The 19,071-nt window shown below is 37.4% G+C and overlaps 1 protein-coding gene across 1 annotated transcript; it reads right to left on the reverse strand.

The window, feature by feature from the left end:
* Positions 1-1,272: 1,272 nt before the first annotated feature.
* LOC121312750 (E3 ubiquitin-protein ligase RNF152-like) lies at positions 1,273-18,029 on the reverse strand. Its single transcript, XM_041244480.1, has 2 exons — positions 17,777-18,029; positions 1,273-3,978 (listed from the first exon to the last, which is right to left on the reverse strand). Exon 2 carries the CDS (start codon positions 3,817-3,819, stop codon positions 3,202-3,204), a length of 618 nt encoding a protein of 205 aa, XP_041100414.1. The 5' UTR covers positions 3,820-3,978; positions 17,777-18,029; the 3' UTR covers positions 1,273-3,201.
* Between the last annotated feature and the right edge of the window lie 1,042 nt (positions 18,030-19,071).

Below are 19,071 nucleotides of genomic sequence, written 5' to 3' on the forward strand. Positions count from 1 at the left end.
TTCATATGCCAACGAAAGGAGACTCAAACACTTTACAAAATGTTAATCTTTTTATTTAGCTATTCATGGTTGAGTCAGGGAAGTACCAACTCATTGTAGGTTTGTGTTGCAGAATGCACCTATGTGCCTTGCACATGCTCCTTTGCACAATGTGCCCCCCCCCCCCACCCCTGTGATGTCATGCTTTACTGGATTTGCATGTCTTTAACTGGCACTATAGAATACAGTACTGGGTTCATGAAAGCAAATGGGCTATCTCTCAATCTTCAGTAGAAACTCTAAAGGAACAATGCCATTGCTACATGCACACAGGATGGATGCATAAAACAAATCTAACCATCTTTATAGTGACTGAAATGCTCATATCACTTTAAGGCATTGAGCATTTCATGATTAACTGCCAGTTCACACAAGACCAGTTAAATCAAATGTCTATAAAGCTGGCAGAGCCTGGATTCATTTGAGAATAAGATAAGCTTCCAGAAGTTTATACTTTAGTCAGCACATACATTACTGCATACCAATTTGACTTCTAAGAATCAGGTATTAGTGCAGGGACACATATTTGACTCTGGGAGTCAGTGTGCCAGGGTGTGCCAGGGAGCGTGTGCCAGCAGGCACATAGAGGCACTCTGCAACACAAACCTACAATGAGTTATTACCACCCTGTATGTTAAATAAAAGGAGAAAAGCACACAGTATGTACAGTATTAAGATATGTTTTGAAGATCATTAAAGTAGACCACATTGTTGGATCAAAATGTCACATAATTATCAATACTGAACTGAATCTGGGGGAAAAAAAACAAACAAACATATCTCGACTACTGGAACAAGATGTTAACCTGCATGGCCTTGAAAGGGAAAATAGTGAATCTGAAGGGCAATTTGATAATGCATTTTACAGTACTAACCAAACAAACAATTGCATTATTTTCTGAAACACGAGACTACACATATGAGCTTCATTTGAAATAAAATAATTACATACACTGCTCTGTTTGTAGATGGTCACTTCAAAATCATATTCCACTTAAAGCAATAGATTGAACTGGGCTGTCATCAACTGTAACTGTATTCCAGGGGGGTCAAGAAGATCTACTTCTTTGTAATTAACCCTGTGTAACGTCTCTGACGGCAAAAAGCTCTTCAAATCGAACTTACCATGCAATGCTTAAGCATAGCAATGTTGGGCTTGGTTAGTACTTGGATGGGAGACCACCTAGGAATAGTGAGTGCTGTAGGCTGCATGTTAAGCTCATACGAATATACCGTATTCCAGAGCTACATAGTTCCAATACCAACTAGCTTTGGCATAATCATCATTCAGATCATCAATAATCATGAATTATTTTCAAACCAGGCAGCCAAGTACGGGTATTGCTTCGAATCACTATAAACAAGCAATCAAATCTGTGCAAATGGCTTTGCTACCAGTGGATCAGGGGATTATTTTAAACACTTCCCAGCATTTTATAAATTACATCAGGATGCTACTTAATTTCTATAAACCTACATACATGGGGGGAAAAAGAACCCACTCCTATCATACAACAGCATTTCTTGCAAAATGACAATACTACTAACCTCTAGCCACTGAGATACATAGTTATACATCAATATCACTTCTTAAGACCCTCCCTTACGCTTTTCAAAACACAGTTTACTTCTACCATGCACTGTAACCCTGGGAGCTTTGTCTGAGACAGCTCATTGTTTTTTTGATAAATATGTCAGGAAAATGAAATTAATAATACACACAATCTTCTGTTTTACAAGTTTTCTTCAAGTTACACAAACCTTGTTTGTTGTTTTTTCATACAATTCATTGCTTTTATACCGTATAAGGCCAAACTAATTCAAGTAGACAAATGTTTTGGCAAGTGCCTCCAAGTGATTAAAACTACATGTGTTACTTTTATATATTAATTAGGAAGTGGGTGGCCATCTCTTCCTAACTGATATAATGAAAAAGACCACGTATAAGAAAATCAGTATATTGATTCCATTTTTTTAAGATTTATTTTGAAGTTATGCAGGAATTATATTGAATAACTGCTGGAGAAACTTGGCACAACACAAAGGACGAAACACATAAAACAGCTGGCAGTTGGGGTTGAAACACTACTACACCAATCTTACTGTGATTTGTGTATTCTTTATCTTTCCAACAGCTAAAATGTACATGTTTCTTTACACAAAACTCAGCTAAAGTCAAGTCAACAATAAAATACAGTTCCTCGTCCTAAATAAAGCCATCCAAATCTGAAACTGTTCAACATAGAGGAAATGGGTTCAACAATGTTGTTTCCTGAATCAAAGGCGGTTGTGCTTCGACTTCCTGAAGACGCTACTAATGACAATGCATTAATGCACAGATGATCTGCATGCAGTCAGGCAGGATCACATCATTAAAGCAAACCATCTTTCTTTGCACTCTCTTTTTATTCTATGAACACACATTTCTCTAGAATCTAATCCGACAGAGAGAAAACAATGCCAAGTAAAAATGTTATTGCACCAAAAACTGAACATTGGTTATAAGGTTACATTGCTTTTAAGTAAAGATATGTGCTTGCACCTAAAATGCTGGTATTGATATATTATTGTGATCCCTTTTTAATACATGACATCCTACCAATGTATACTGTAATGCAGTACATGTAACAATGTAAGCTTTAGCAACATCAATAGCAACTTTTGTTTGTCTAGGAATGGGAAGAAAATTCACATTAATCAGCATTTATTTATCCCTAAAGCACAGCACCTTAATTGAAACTGATTCTAAATATTTAGATACTGCCGCACCAATTACAAGGGAAACTGCATCTAGATATTTTATACTGCATCTCCAACACAGGACATTTTTTTTATTTTTGTATTTCTGACATTTACAGTATGATGATTGTTTTGCACTACTGTTCATTATAGGCATGGCAGGTTTGCAATGATGCATGCAATGTTCTCCACCACTGCAAGACCTGAATGGAATGAAAGTTAAATCCAGATGCCTTCTTAAGCACATTCTGTGTTTTACTTTCTTAGGTTGGGTTCCTGTGCTAATATCTGCAGCCCAGTGCTTGTGAATCCTTAGCAATGGGTTGCGTAAACTACTCTTTACAGTGAAGTCCCAATACAGTCACTTCAGCCCCCACCCAGGTTATCATGCGCACACATCGAGCCTTTCTTTCAAGCTGAGCCTCAGCCACAGGAGATAACCGTAAACCGCTTTGAAATGCAGGACATGTTATGCAAGACGATGCCAAGCAGAAACAGAAGAATACAGGCTACCAGTATCACAGTGCAAACCCCAGACCAGGTGGAACTTTTCACACCTCTCTGCCTCTCTGACTCCTCTTCTTCACTGTCAGGGCCTGGCCCGTCCTGCAAGAGCTGCTGCTGCTGCTGCTGGGGAACTGTTACCACAGTGACTCCCTTTTGCTGGCTGCCTGGCAACAAGTGGCAACCCAAGTCTCGGGGCAATAGAGCTCTTTCCATGGCTATGGGGAGGGGCAGCGTGTAGCAACCGTTGCTAGGCAGCCTGATGAAGACCGGGGTGTGTTCCGAGGCATGTGGGATGGCAATGACGGTGATAATATCTGGATCATCTGGAAGCTGAGAGATAGAGAATCCTGCTCGCAGCTTGGTGACCCCTCGGCACCATGGGCATCTAATCTGTTTTTGACTGGTCCTCATCTGAGTGAGACACACAGAGCAGCACGTGTGCTTGCAATCTAGGAGTTTTGGTCTGCGCCGAAGACTGAAATAATTGAAGCAAATCTGACATTCCAAAACAGAGTCTTGGGAAAGGGTTTCCATTTTGTATTAAAAAAAGACAAGCCAACCCGTACAAAATTCAACAGTGAGCAGGTATGGTACTGCTTTCTCATGAATATCAGCTTTTCAGATGAAGCTTCCTTCACAGAGAACTTTTTCAACAGCACATCAGAGAAACATCCATGTTACTTCTTTCCAAATCTGTAAAAGAATGGAAATTATAACATTAATCCTGTATAAAAAAAGTCCAAGGTTATTCATCAAAGATATTAAAATCACAAACACTCCATGATTCAGGTATAAATTAATGCTTAATCTTTGATTTGTTTTAAGAGCGCAGTCATTCAAATTAAGGTCAGCTTATAAAATGCTGCTTTTAAGGTGGCCTTGTAAACATGGCTTACTGGCTTCTGTTAAAATCTGGTCTAAGTGGTAACTTTTACACATTCATGAATGGCAGGACATTTTTATTTTATTTTATTTATTTAATTACCAATTTATACAGCATTATTATTTTCATATCTCATTAATTTGAGAGTTCTGACCTTGGCATCTCAGCAAGTCACTGGAACTAATAAAATAAATAAATCTAAAGCTGACATTTGGATCTGAGCACTTAACTAAAGCGGCAGCTAAGGTGCTCCATTTAATTAATTGGTGTGTCAGGAAAGTGGAACAAAACCATTTGTACAGTTCTGATTGGACTGGCAGAACTAGGTCTATGTTGTAAAAGGATACTTTCTCCATTTTAATTTTAAATCATACACATTTTCTTGCATTTAAATAAGACCAAATGGCAGGAGGGAGGATAGAGATGGAGTGGTGATTTACATCAATGTAAAGAAAGGTAGACAGCTGGGTTATGCTTACATGTTTGCGTTGAATTGGAAAGTATTTGTGTTTTTTGTTCGGGGATGTCCTCCCTCAAACCCATTTTGTATGAAGATTATAAATGGCTACACCGTATAGAATTCTGTATAATGTCTCCCCAATTGACAGGCTTTCCTTCCAGTCCTTTGAAATGGAGTTCACAGGAAGTTAGTTAAGCACACAGAATGGAATTCTAGTAAGAACAAGCACCTGGTCTATTAAAAACAATAAAAAAAATTATATCAAAAAGTGAAGTCCACTGAAGGAGCTACCAACAATAAATAATGTGTCTGTTGTTAAAAAAAAAAAATCCACCATAATCTTAAAAGCATTAAGTGATTAATATAAATCACCATCTTACTCAGTTGAATTTTGCTGTTGGCAAAGACTGAGTGTTAATTCATTGTATCAGCCAGTTCACACATCCACACACTTTTTTATAAGTGACCTAGATTCTTAGCATTAGGACAGCCGAAGGTCGATCTTTGTTCAACAGTTGGGGATTTGTTCAACACAAAGGGCATTTCAGAATCCTTCTGAATACAGAGATGTTCATTGATCGGACTACAGTATAATACTTCTTGGTTACATTTTCCCATACTCTCTCTTGGGGCTTATGCAAACCACAATCTTTGTTGGTTTACAGTACCTGATGGAAAAATAACCACAGATTAAAGCTCCGAAGATTACTGCATGAAATATTTGGTAACACAGAAATTGGATGAAAGTAAGATTTGAAATCATCAGTAGTTGTTGTCATTTTGAGAGTAAATTGACTGAAGATTGCTTCCCCTATAATTAATTGACTGGGTATTAATATGTACGGACATTGTGAACATATTTCTGTAGACCAAAAAAGCAGGCCTTTACATTATAAAATGTGGTCTCTTTTTCCTTTAAGAGTCATGGTGACTAACTGTATAATCCTACAGAAAATCCAGCCTGTGGTTGAGACCATAGATTAGAGAGAACTCCTTGTGAAGATAACACGTTATAGCAATTTCTAGCTTCAAAACCTCATCTCTATCAGCAGTATTCAATGGCAAGGATAACGTCCCTGCACAGACACAATGAAGCTGGTTCGACCCAGAATATTTTCAGCAGGCTGCGGACAGGAGTGTAAACAAACCTATTTTTACCATCCAACACCCCTGGTTTAAAATGCATACTTCAGCATGACCAACAACTTACTGTTATCAGTAGGTATCTGTGCCCAGAAAGCACTTCCACTCCTGACAATTTACAATGCAATCAAAAACTGTAATGTGTGGCAATTTTAGCAAGGTCCTACAGTAATTTCTAAACTAGCCTAGACCCCAAATCATGCTGTTTTGAGTTTCACTTGTAACTATTGAACACTCAATAGAGCTGAATTTAAGAAAAACTTAAAAAGGTCTCATGTTTTTCTTACCTGAATTCGGCTCTCCTGATTTAAACTAATCTACAACCCCTAGTGAGTCTCTGCTCACTACCATGTGTACAGCCCTGCACTTCACCTTCCCATAATCCTACTGGAGAAGTGCGCTTGAGATGTCACATAATATAATCCATACCCAAACAGGGAACAACCACCGGAAGGGAGAGATATTAAACTACTCCAAACAAACCGTTTCCGTTTCCCTGGCCTTGCAGTTGTAAGATGTAAAAACAGGGGCTCAGTCCCATAGGATAAAACATTTAAAAAATAATATTTGTGAATTGACAAGGTTGATTTCATAAGCAGGGGTTTCAGTTAGTTGAAACAATAGGTTTTGATCACAGTTCAAGTGTCTATACAGGTTTTAGGAAAAAAAGAAAACATTTGCTCCAGAGTTTTCAATGGGTCCTTCATGGTTCCTATCACGCTGCAACATCATTATGCATGTAACATGAGAGCCTGACAGCCCAACATAGAGAGGATAAGCAGCACAGCTATGAAGACATGTAAAGGTTGTACATTTAGTATGAATTTTACAAAACCCCAATGAAAGTTCCCCTTTAATAAATTCAGTAGCAAATATTTGGGCTTCAAACTTGAAGACAGTTTAAGTGTCTACAGTTTGAAGAACTCCACAAACCACATGTATACAGAGTTCCGGTTGTAGCACTTCCTCTTTTCACATATGAATTAGCAGCGAAACCTTAAGCCAATCCTCTCAAAACTCCATTTATCTTACAGTACAAAAAAACATTGAAAATACTTTAGTCATGATCTTGTTTTTACAGGATCTACTCCTTTCAAGCCTCCATTCACTTTATAACCTTCCAAACACATTCTGACCCAATATCACTTCAGAATTATTTCTTTTATTTGTTATCACTCACTCATTTTCACAATCCAGCCAATTTTAAAAGCTGCTCTGCATGGGATTTTCCAGTGTGGTACTAATCCAATATGGCAATGACTGAGGATATAAACTTGTTCCCTATTTGTCCCCTGTCCCCTGAATTATTCTCAGTAGTTTAAATAACTAATTAGGAAAAACTGCTTATCAGCATATTGAGACCTCAAAAGTATACTACGCTCAGAGACATAAAAAGTGAGCAGTTCTGTGAAGTTAGGAGGTCCAACACCAGAGGTTAATGGCAAAATGTTAAAAACAATTCTAAAACCAACAGGCAACTAGTGCAAAGATTTTAAAGACTGGTATTATATGCCGAGTATCCTATTTATTTTCATGTACTGGCATCAGAACATTGAAGAATGATCATGTTTTACAGTATCAATACAGTATTCTTGTTTTTCAGTGCAAGTTCTAGAATCTGCTCTTATATAGAAACTGCATAACATGCAGGATGTTTTGAGATTAAGATATTCCCAATATTTACAAAAATACATACTTTTGTACCCAACAGTAACAAAAGACATAACAGATTATTGGGAGTTGAAATGGGTATCTTTTGTTGGCAAGTTACCAAACTCAATGTTTCTTGTATTTCTTTCCTTCCGTACCCTGCTTAACAAATACTTCTGCCACTTGCTTGTGGTCTGCCTGTGGTCTAGACGATGCACTGCTGCAGTTAGTTATTTTTATTCTTCTAGCTGTGAGCATTCGTTTTTTTTGTTCTACAAAATATGCAAAACAGGAAGACAGTTAATCTTGTTTGCATTAAAAAGTACTGTTGAAAGCAAATTGGCCTGACTAATAAATGGCTCCCCTTAACATTTTTAGTGGAGTACTTGGAGATGTCACTTTACAAAAAGCAGTGGCCCATGGACCATGGGATTCTGTGCACTTACTCGTGCTGCAGGAGCTGCAGGGTGAAGTAGCTAGCATGCCCTAAATATAAATCACAGCAAACTATCTTGTGAGTGGGCATTTAGAGACAGACATCACAGTTGGAATGGGTTTCAAACATTTTCTACAGGGAGAACTGACAATGAGCTGTCCACTGTGAGAAGCATTTCAAGGCTTGAAAGGGTTGCTGCGCAGGTTGTAATAATAAAAAAAATAAAAAAATAGGTCAATGCCCAACACAAATGATCACGCAATAGTTAAAAAAATAAAAATAAATCTGAAAAAAAAATCAATAGACTGATTTACTGTGAACAAGCTGTTCTAGACACTCCAGCACAGTTCAATGGCCTTGCTTTCTCCTTTCTGTCTGGACTAACTGTTCAGTTTCCACAAAAAATGACCAGGCTGCTGTTGCCACTTGGGCTGCCACAATATCAAAATTAGTTTTCGATTATTCAACCATTTTAATTGTACAGTTATTGAAACTATCTACAACACAATATTTAAATCAGTTTACATCATTTTTAGCAAGGCTCAACTGGTTTTAGATAATTTACTGTAAATTAAAAGTTACCAGGTCGAAGAACTCATTTTGCTTTATAGTGTTTTAAACAATCTTATGTATTTATAAACTTATTAACCTACTGTTTCATATTTCCTGATGTGCAAGTGAATGATTGATGGTCATTTTTCACATGACATTCAAACAGAGGTACCATCTTTAGCTGGTTAGCCTTTTTCATTTTCTTTTCAACTAAAATAATCCCAAACTGGGAATTGCTGTCTTTTTAATTTAGGTGCAAGTCCAGTTGCTTTGTCCTGTGTAAACTGTGACAGTAGAAGTGCTGCCTCAGGAACACAGTTACTTTCCACCAGAGGTTGATCCATCGTAAAAAATAAATCAATACATAAAAGCTTCCCACTGCCAGTTAATGTGCTGGGTATTTAAAAGCGGACCACTGCCTAAAATCCTTTCCTTTGGTCGCACTGTAATCAAACGACAAAATGGTGAATTAAATGATGTTAAAACGCACAATTCAAACAGGATTAAACGTAGTATCAGAGCAATACATTATTGTAAATGCCGTAGTAAAACAATCGCGGCAACCATCGCTTAATTCCGACATTTGCAGTGTAGCCTAACAGGAATGGTATGAATACCATACTGTAACTGAACCAGAGGAAACCGCAAAACCGATACACCAATTACAAGAGTGGACCATACGATGGTACTACTTGTTCACCAGATGCCCTACAATGGGAACAAAAGAACAAACCTGCAACTCACCACCACTACAAAAGAACAAACCTGCAACTCTCCGCCACTACAAAAGAACAAACCTGCAACTCATCCCCCACTACAAAGGAACAAACCTGCAACTCTCCGCCACTACAAAGGAACAAACCTGCAACTCATCCCCCACTACAAAGGAACAAACCTGCAACTCTCTGCCACTACAAAGGAACAAACCTGCAACTCATCCCCCACTACAAAGGAACAAACCTGCAACTCATCCCCCACTACAAAGGAACAAACCTGCAACTCATCCCCCACTACAAAGGAACAAACCTGCAACTCATCCCCCACTACAAAGGAACAAACCTGCAACTCTTCCCCCACTACAAAGGAACAAACCTGCAACTCATCCCCCACTACAAAGGAACAAACCTGCAACTCATCCCCCACTACAAAGGAACAAACCTGCAACTCATCCCCCACTACAAAGGAACAAACCTGCAACTCATCCCCCACTACAAAGGAACAAACCTGCAACTCATCCCCCACTACAAAGGAACAAACCTGCAACTCTTCCCCCACTACAAAGGAACAAACCTGCAACTCTTCCCCCACTACAAAAGAACAAACCTGGAACTCTTCCCCCACTACAAAAGAACAAACCTGGAACTCTCCGCCACTACAAAAGCGATCCTAACTTCAATGCTTTCATTTAGCAAAGAAAATTACTGCCAAATGTTAGGGGGCAGTTGTTGGACTTGAGTTTATTTGCTGAACTTGGTAAGATGTTTTAAAGTTAAACAAAATGCAAGCTAAATAAATACAATTTGCTTCAGTGGGATCAGGGATAGACAGCAGGCAGGTCTTGTTTTTGTTTTACTTCTGAAACAGCAATACTTCACAGGTCAGCTCTCTGTTAATATATTACCAATGTATCTAATGCTTCCCTTTCCCATGTATTGTGTTCACTGTTTTCCTCAATTTACAATACAATTTTTTATGGGCTCTACCCCACCTCTGCCTGGGCCAGGACCCTGTAGTTGAAACTATAGCAGGTCAGCCATACTCATCCTTGCTTCGTATAAATATTTCCCAGTTTGCTGGGTACATATCAGGTGTAATGTTGGGGAACTGGCAGAAAAACAGCTCACATGTTTCTATTCATTGTGCTAAAAGAATCTGACAGACATGAAAAGACAGTGAGGTTAACCTGTGTCAGCACTGCAGTATGTTAAACAGCCAATCCTGTATTGAACAAAACAATTATTAAATCACAATTCAGCTGAAAAAGCAGTACAAAGAAACCTTTTCTCCTGAAAAGACTGAAATGCAACACTGCATGTAAATTTTTATGTTATTTGTAACAATTTTTGCTAATTTGAAATCTATATTCCAGCTCAATATAATTTCTGTATATAAATGTTTAACACTGCCAAAAACCGTGGGATCCATGCTTCAAATGATTAATTAGTAGAAATATTATAAAGGTGAACAAAAGCCTTGATTTTCTTAAACAACCAACATATTGTTTTGCATTTATTTCCTGCATTCTCAGCATTTACTTTTAGCATGACAACCACAGTATCAAGGCGGCAAAGGGTTCAATATAAAATGTGTTTGTTTTTATTTCAGACTACATTACTCTATTGTCACAACAGCTGTTTGAACAGTCTGTTTTACGAAGTGTACGTTTTGCTGCACTTCTTTTTTTTTGCTTGTTTTTACATACTAAGCATAATGCCAATCACAAATTTGATTACGGTGTGTAGTCTCTTTATTTAAAGCTGAAGCCAGTACAGTGGTACTGTGGTGTTGGCTCCCGAGTGCCGCATCCAGTAAAGGCATTCCGCGTGGAGTGCAGGATGCACCCTATAGCCTGGATGTTGCCAATTCGAGTCAAGGATATTCCACTGCCGACCGTGGATGGGAGCGCCGCACAACTGGCCGAGCGCCACCCAGGGGATGGGTGGGGGGCTTAGGTCGGCCAGTGTCCTCAGCTCACCATGGACCCTTGACCCATGTAGTCTGGCCGGGCATCTGCGGGCTTGCCTGTAAGCTGCACAGAGCTGCATTGTCCTCTGACGCTGTAGCTCTGAGGTGGCTGAATGGAGAGTCTGCAGTGTGAAAAGAAGCGGTCGGCTGATGGCACACACTTTGGAGGACAGCGTGTGTTTGTCTTTGCCCTCCTGAGTCAGTGCGGGGGTGGGAGTGGTGAGCTGAACCTAAAAATTGGCTATTCTAAATTGGGAGAAAATGACAAAAAAAACTCCAAAAAAAAACAATTGCTACTAAAATTTAAATAAAATCTAAATTAAACTGTTCTGTGCACATATTGGTGCTGTGTAAGGAACACTCATTTAAGCCAACCTCAATATTTAGTGTCTTATTTTCTAAATTTAGCATATTTTGTGACATGTAATTACTATGCACTTCATGTAGTAGGTCTCAGCTAAAGGTACGTCATTTTGCATAATCTCTCTGAATCGAACTGCTTAAAAGATATAGTTGTTGTTGTAAAGGACATAACATAACATGTGGCAAGTGGCATGCAAGTCTCAAATTACAGGTCAATCATTCATAGTTTAACTGGTTTAACTGACAATAACATAGTTAATGCACACGTGGGAAGGTACACGTTTACTTGGGAATATAAGAATTTATGTACAAGAGAACAGATATACAAACAGCTGTTCTCTTGCACATAACTTCTTATATTTGTTAAACTTATGTTTAAGGAACATTTCTCACAACAAGTGTGTTTAGAGTTAAAGACACAGGAGGAGGAACACAGTAATATGATTTCACATTCCATTGGGTTCAGGCAGGAAATATGGACGCTGTCTCATTGACACAAAAAACAAAAAAACAAAACAAAACTAAGAAACAAACATTTGAAGCAAAATACAACTCAAAAAGCATGTGATCTGTAGAATTGATGCGTCAAGACATGGCAATAAAAAGGGTTATTTTTTTGCTGGACAAAAAACGATAATGGAACAGAAAGTAAAGAAAAACAAATGTACCAAAAATGTACATAACCACCAACACCTTTAACATGCAAGGGTTATAAAATCTGTATCATTGATATGTCCAAGGTTAAAAACAACGTGACAGGGAAAAAGTTAACCTGACACCACCTGAACTTTGAGACAATTGTATAATAAAACTTGTACAGACTGAGTGTCCTGCATCAATAATATGTTCAGAGGTTAAAAGAATGAGGCACGGAATTGTTAATGTTTGGAACTTTATTGAGAGAATCATTGAATACTGTGTATCAACTATAAATACCCCATCAAATAATGTGGACACTATGGCAATGAAACAGTTTATTTTTCACTGGTCAACACCAGTAATGGAAATTAAGTAAGAAAATCAAAGAATTGTACCAAAATGATGAGACAGTAACTCAAAGCAAACTGTCACAGGTCAAAATGAACGGTGCCGTTAGAGTTTGAGGAATATCCATAACACTGACATTTTGCAATTTTATACAAGCTCCCCTTATTGAGATGTTTAATAACTGTCACAAAAATTTGCATGCAACTCATGATCAAACTTGAAAATCAATAAATACAGGGTACAGTTGTGAACAGCGTATGAAGCCACCCGATAATCTAAAAAGTCACACAGTGCTTGTGGTGGCGATGGATTTGCAACATGATAAGCTCACCTCACATGTACACTTAACTATTATGAAGTACTACTGGATTGTACAGCACTGCACATTTTTGGTTCCAAACTACTGACTTTTATTGCAATAGCAACACTGTGAATACTGCGATATATTTCTGTAAACGTACAAAATCATACTACTGTATATAAAAAAGAACAACCTATAAATTGGCCTGTGTTGTTATTATTTTTACACCAAGATGCAAAATTGACACGCCACAGTATGGCAGCACAAAAGGGGGAGAGACAGGGTCAGAAACTATGGCCTGTATATAAAAATAAAATAACACACACATTGTGGTACAAGTCAAGGACAATTTTAACAGTAGAAGAATAAGGTTGAAATCACATTAGTCATAGGTAGTAATTAGTACTCATATGTGAGCCAATGTGTCTAGCTTCTACAAGTTTAACTTGTTTTAAAGACAATAAATGGCAAATATTTAGAATGTTTTTTTTGTTTGTTTTTTTTTTTTAAGTTATTTCTGGAGAAATATAGATCTTACAAAATGCGCTCAGGAAGAGTTCTTGTCTTAAAAAAAATAGAGAAGTTTAAAATAGTTTTTCTCTTCAAGGACTCAAATTCCCAGAAGCAACGCACATGTGCCAGATGCGTTGCTTCAGTGGGAAGTACAGCACGGAAGATACGTCTGCCAATTTTATTGTTTATGAAATGCTATAGAAAAAATACCATAAATAAAACTCACTATACAGGGTGATTAGAAAGTAGGAAAATGAGATATCTATGAAGTGACGTACAGATTTACTGAAATTATTTTGTTAGCAATGTACTTTACAAAACCACAAATCTCACATGGAGAAACATTTTGTGATTAATACATGTCAACAGTGTTCAAGATTAAGGCAGGTTTACTTTTTCCAGTTTTGGATGAAAGACATTAAGCTTGAGGGCTGGTTACATAGAGCCTAAAACATCTACAGATACAATGTCAGTAAGTGCAAGTCATTCAAAAACACACATTGGTATCTGCACTGTATACCAGCTTTTGTGCAATCAATACATTGTTAATCTGTCTCTTACACAAGAGATCCTGTTGAAAACAGGAGATGACAAAACATCATCACTGCCACCTTTCTTAAAACCTCTGCCTCTCAATCCAATTACAGATTAAGTAATCTCTTCCAGCTGGATGTTTTGACTACACCAAATACATACGGTAGACCTGAATTACAGTGATCCAGCAAGCAATGTCAGAAAAGTCAGCAGGGTCAGGTTAAAAATGCTTTCTGTGGGGAAATTGCCTCATTAGCAACCATTCTCCTCAGAACAATAAAATAACCTGTGTTAAGAGTTTCTAACATTGAGAGATGGAATTTTAATTCAATCTCAAGCCTACATTTTAAAGTAAAATGAGGAGTATAAGGCAGGCAGACTGCCAGTCACTAGAATACCTACCTGACTAGAAAACAAACCAACCTCTAGGAAAAGAAGCCAAATACAGCTCCCTCACTGAAAAGGGAAACAAGGTTTTCTTCTATTAAAATGTAGTCATATTATAATAAAGGCATCAGTCTTTATGATAACTAAAAAAGGGTCCAGTTACAAAAGAGCACCAGCCTTACAAACCATGATAATATAAAATGATTATGGAAGATGGAAATTAAAAACACATCCACATATTTAAATGGAAATGTAAAACCTTATACATGTAGCTTGCTTTCACTGAAATTGTAGACCACTGTTCCATTGTGCTACAGTACAATAAGTTGCAGTGGATAAAAGCTGGAAGGTTTGCTTTTGGTTATAGCGATCCCGACCTTAAACACAGGACTAATTGCACAGAGTTTAATCTACTCTGAGTTAACCTTCAAATTGAACCCTCCTGTTACTGGATCAAAGTTGTAATGCTTCCAGTTTGATCTTGATTATAATCTCTGATGCCTGTAGTCATTTACACCTATTTTGATCTCATTATCTTATGACTATTCTATTTTATTGTTTTAAATATTGTTTAAAATTTGCATACTGAAGTCACTGCACACAACATAATGCACCTCGAGTATATTCCAGCCAAAGAAATGCTTTTAAAATTGATGGATCATTCTGTATCAACTCAACCAGAGCTTCCCACCTCAAAATGTTGCTTCTATTTTGTGTAGTAGAAGATACAGGTCAGGTATGAAAACCAGGCCAAAGACTTAAACTCAGTGATGACGATTTGCTGAGATACACCCACTTTTGTGGGGGGCGGGGAGGGGGGATTGTAGTCATAGTTGAAACGCGTCTCATTTTAGAATATTTACAATGTCAGCAGCCCTGTGAATGCCTCTGTACAGTGCACGTTCCTTCTACAGTAGAAAGCGATATGACTTTCAAATGACTTAGGTATGCTCATCATTTAACTGACTTTCAGGTACAATATGTGGGGGACTTTGGACTTGGATACAGTTGCTTAGTTGAGTCCAGCACAAAAGCAACACAGTAAAGAGATTATTTAGAAGGGAAATGGTTGTGCATGGTCATTTGCATCTGTAGGAAGGACTGGAAAGCCTCAGCAATATGGCAATACTAACTATTTACAGTAATAGCATAATTGAGAGCTTTACATCACTTTTCTTTAACATATTCTCATTCTGTTGATCATTAATGAACATTTCTGTACTGTGGGTGTTGTCGAGTGATTGAAAACATGACATTTTGTGTTTTAATTGAAAGTGATGGTCTCGAGGAGTCGAATGGGTCAAAGTTCAATTATATATTATATAGTATCAGAGAATGCCCAAGCAAGGTTTTTTTGTAATGAGGTCACTTTTAAAATGACCACTAGGTGTGCACCGGTAATTTCTTCCCTACCAGAAATAGTGAGTTTGTTAATGATTTGAAATGGAATGGGGGACTCTTGAGAACATGTACTTGTACTGATGGTTTACACATTCAAAGCATGTATCACCATACTGGCTGCTTTACATTAAACTACCTTGATCCTGTTACATCAAGGAACTCATCATTCCCAACACATCCTCTCATACTCTGGAATTCTCGACCAGTTGATATTAGGGAGTTCAGTTTGGGGCATTCTACTAAAATCCAAACTGGTAGTTTGATGATCTGGAATTGGCTTTGAATTAAAAAAAACAAAACAGTATTGGCTTATTAAACAATCTAAAAGCTGGAATAGCACAAAATCATTCACAAAGGCACTCAAAGTGTGGTTTGTACCCCCTTTAAATGAGGTCTCGGTCTCAATGGGTAAATCTCCTGGTTAAATAAACACATAAATACAAAAATAAATACATAAAAAGGGACCCTATACCCTGCAAGATGATTCAATTAAAATTGCTTACCTGCTGTAGACCCCACCCATGCATTCTATGCACGGTATTTTCAATCGGTTGCCTCACTCGGCACCCGATAGGAAAGCTAAAAGTTCACTGGTAAGCGATAGCAGTTTGTTTTTTTTATGCGATGATGGCAATTTACACTTTAGGAACACCAAACAGACTTGGCATCAATATGTTTATTAAGGTGCTGTTGATAGTAGACTAGGCTATTATTGGGAACTCTGGAATCCACCTGGTTGAAGTAACCTTTGCTAACCTAATGATTGCTGTACAAACCTACAGTTCACGTGCATGCAGTGCAATTTAGTGGCCTGCTGGAGCACAGATTTCGGGAGGGGAAGGATATGAAACCCAAATGTATTTTATTTAATTTTACATGGCTGGAATTCACCTCATCTAGGAAAAAATACGCAATTTACATGAAATCCTGGAAAAAAATGCTTGTTAAAACAGTAGTGCTTTTTTTTTTTTTTTTTTTTTTCTTACACTTGTCACCCCTGTTCACTGCAGTTTCACTGACACACTCGCCACTTCAAACATAATTTCTCCGGTTCTACAAGTCCTAAAGTGACCATCAACGGCTCACTTGAAAGGTAAGAACTTGGCCTAATTAGCTGTTATTTATGTATGTATTTAAAATGTTCTATCCTTTAATGCAGTGCTTGCATCACATGTCTATATAAAGTTATATTAAATCCAGGCGAGTAGCCTCAGTACCAGGAAAAGGCTGTCATAACCAAGATTTATGTATGTGAAATAACTTACAGTAACAATGTCAATGCAATTAAACCAACATCTAAAAGCAGTTTTTATGATCCAGAAACCCCAAAAGTCTTTGAACAATGAGTTTTTAAATTCATACAAATTTGAAGCTTGTATCTAAAATTACAGGAATGCTAATGGCAGAACACACAAAGCCATAATTTTGGTTCATTAGTGCAGGTCCTTTAACAAAATTCTTTCATGATTAACATCTAACAAAATCCACCAAAGGCTGCTTTACTCATGAGAGTTTACTTAAAGGAAATGTCTGTTAATATTTTGCTAGATCTACTGTACTGAAGAGGTCCTAGGAAACCAATTAGTGCTTTTGTTCTTATTAATTATAAAGTGTTATTTTATTTTCAAAGCAGGGTATAATAATTCTGTCATTCAATCTAATCTCAAGGTTCAAATAAAAGGACTTGGGTTTCTGTTTCAATAAAAGGATCCGTTTTTATCAAAATAAGATAACATTTTGGAACAAGTCTGTCAACTGAGATTGCATGTGATAAATGCATGATCTTCATTATACAATAACAAAGTCCCCAGAGGCTACCCTAATGGAAACCTTTGTATTCCTTAACAGAGATGTCTGCCATTTAAAAAAAAAAAAAAGCTATACAATTGCTTAAAAGTGGTTAATGCATACGGCTGTTAAATCAACATTAACTGTGTACAGCTTGTAGCAATGTAAACAGCCAGTGCGGAGACAAGACCCACATTTAACAATATTTTTTTTATATACATTTGTGCTATATTTTAAAAGGTCTCTAACTAATTTTACAGGATATTAATAATTATTTCATGAAACAATCTGTACAGACATCTGTGAAAAATTGCATTCACAGCAGACACAACAAGCTGTGTGCAATGCAGTATATGACGTAAATATCAATTACTACAATACTTGTTTGTGTGATAGAATATAATTTACCTGACTACGTCAGCGTGTAGCCTCTTTCTCTGCATAATGTAGACAGCGAAAATGTTCGGTTTCTTCTGCAGACAGGAGGGGACAAAGCGTCGGGATGACAGCTTTGTTCTGGGTGAATTGAATCAGATGCAGCAAGGTTACAGGCTGTCAAGATACTAAAGCAGCCTTCATGATCTGGCTTTCTTCAACGAGAACCCAACACGTTTATGTAATTAGCTTGTTGCATCGAGTACGTCGGCTAAAAATCATAGAGTAATACCTTAAAAAGCAAAAAAAAAAAAAAACCTTTTACTAATACTTCCAATATTTAGTGACCATTTCACAATAATCGAGTTACATACTTACAAGTGATATATATTTAAAATGATCACATTTTAGAACATATACATCTACTACAATGTATTCGTTTTTTTTTTTGTTTGTTTTTTTTAAGCGTGAGAAACTGCCTAACGCACTGTTTGTTTCAATCTCATGGCAATTTTGATTTGCACAGCCTCGTTCATGAACAATACTCAGAGTACATGTGATAATTAATCACATTACCAACACTATGTCAATTTAGATAAGCTAGGCTAGGCATTTAATTTTAAACCGAAAGCTAGCAGTAAGTTTCGAACATATAGCATTCAAATGAGTTTACCTTTACAATGGAGTCACTAAACAGATTGACTTCTTTGTTTTGACACGCAATGCTGTGTCCTACCTTGGTTTCGTTTCACTATGACATCCCACAGCCGCCTAAAATACCGCACTGCTTTCCTATATTCTTTTTTTACCCCCCGAACTGTAACAAAGTACCTCCACACCACCCTGTTTCTACCTCTGTAGGTCAGCTGTTTTCCAAACTCCTCCCATATACATTTGAAAAAAAGCTACCGCCTTCTTACCAGACCAGCGCTCTACTTTCAGTAGACAAGCGCATGAATGAACACTTCTCACAACCAATGCATGCCTTACATGTGATCAACATAATTTGTTACAAAGAAACATGAAATGAATACGGGTCATTAAACAGTTCTGAATTCAAAATTAATTATTTCAAAACTCAGAGGAAGCGCATAAGATGTTCAGGTGTAATTTGTGGTATTCATCCATTATTTTTAAGTGTTACCCACAAAACAATGGATCATAATTTGTGACAATATGTAAAAATAAGTAAATAAATACATCTACAGTGGAGGGACTATGTGCCTGTGGCAGGTTTGTTGTTTGGGGCTGTTTCTGCGTGTGGAACCACACCAGAGTGTTTGGCGCTAAAGGAATAATGCATGACAGCGCATGTGTTGTGCTGGGAT

The sequence above is a fragment of the Polyodon spathula genome, chromosome 3, assembly GCF_017654505.1.
Source record: "Polyodon spathula isolate WHYD16114869_AA chromosome 3, ASM1765450v1, whole genome shotgun sequence".
In the NCBI taxonomy this organism is placed as follows: Eukaryota; Metazoa; Chordata; class Actinopteri; order Acipenseriformes; family Polyodontidae; genus Polyodon; species Polyodon spathula.

Bases quoted from the DNA above. Each gene is read 5' to 3' on its own strand.
- LOC121312750 (XM_041244480.1), bottom strand. From the start codon at position 3,819: ATGGAAACCCTTTCCCAAGACTCTGTTTTGGAATGTCAGATTTGCTTC.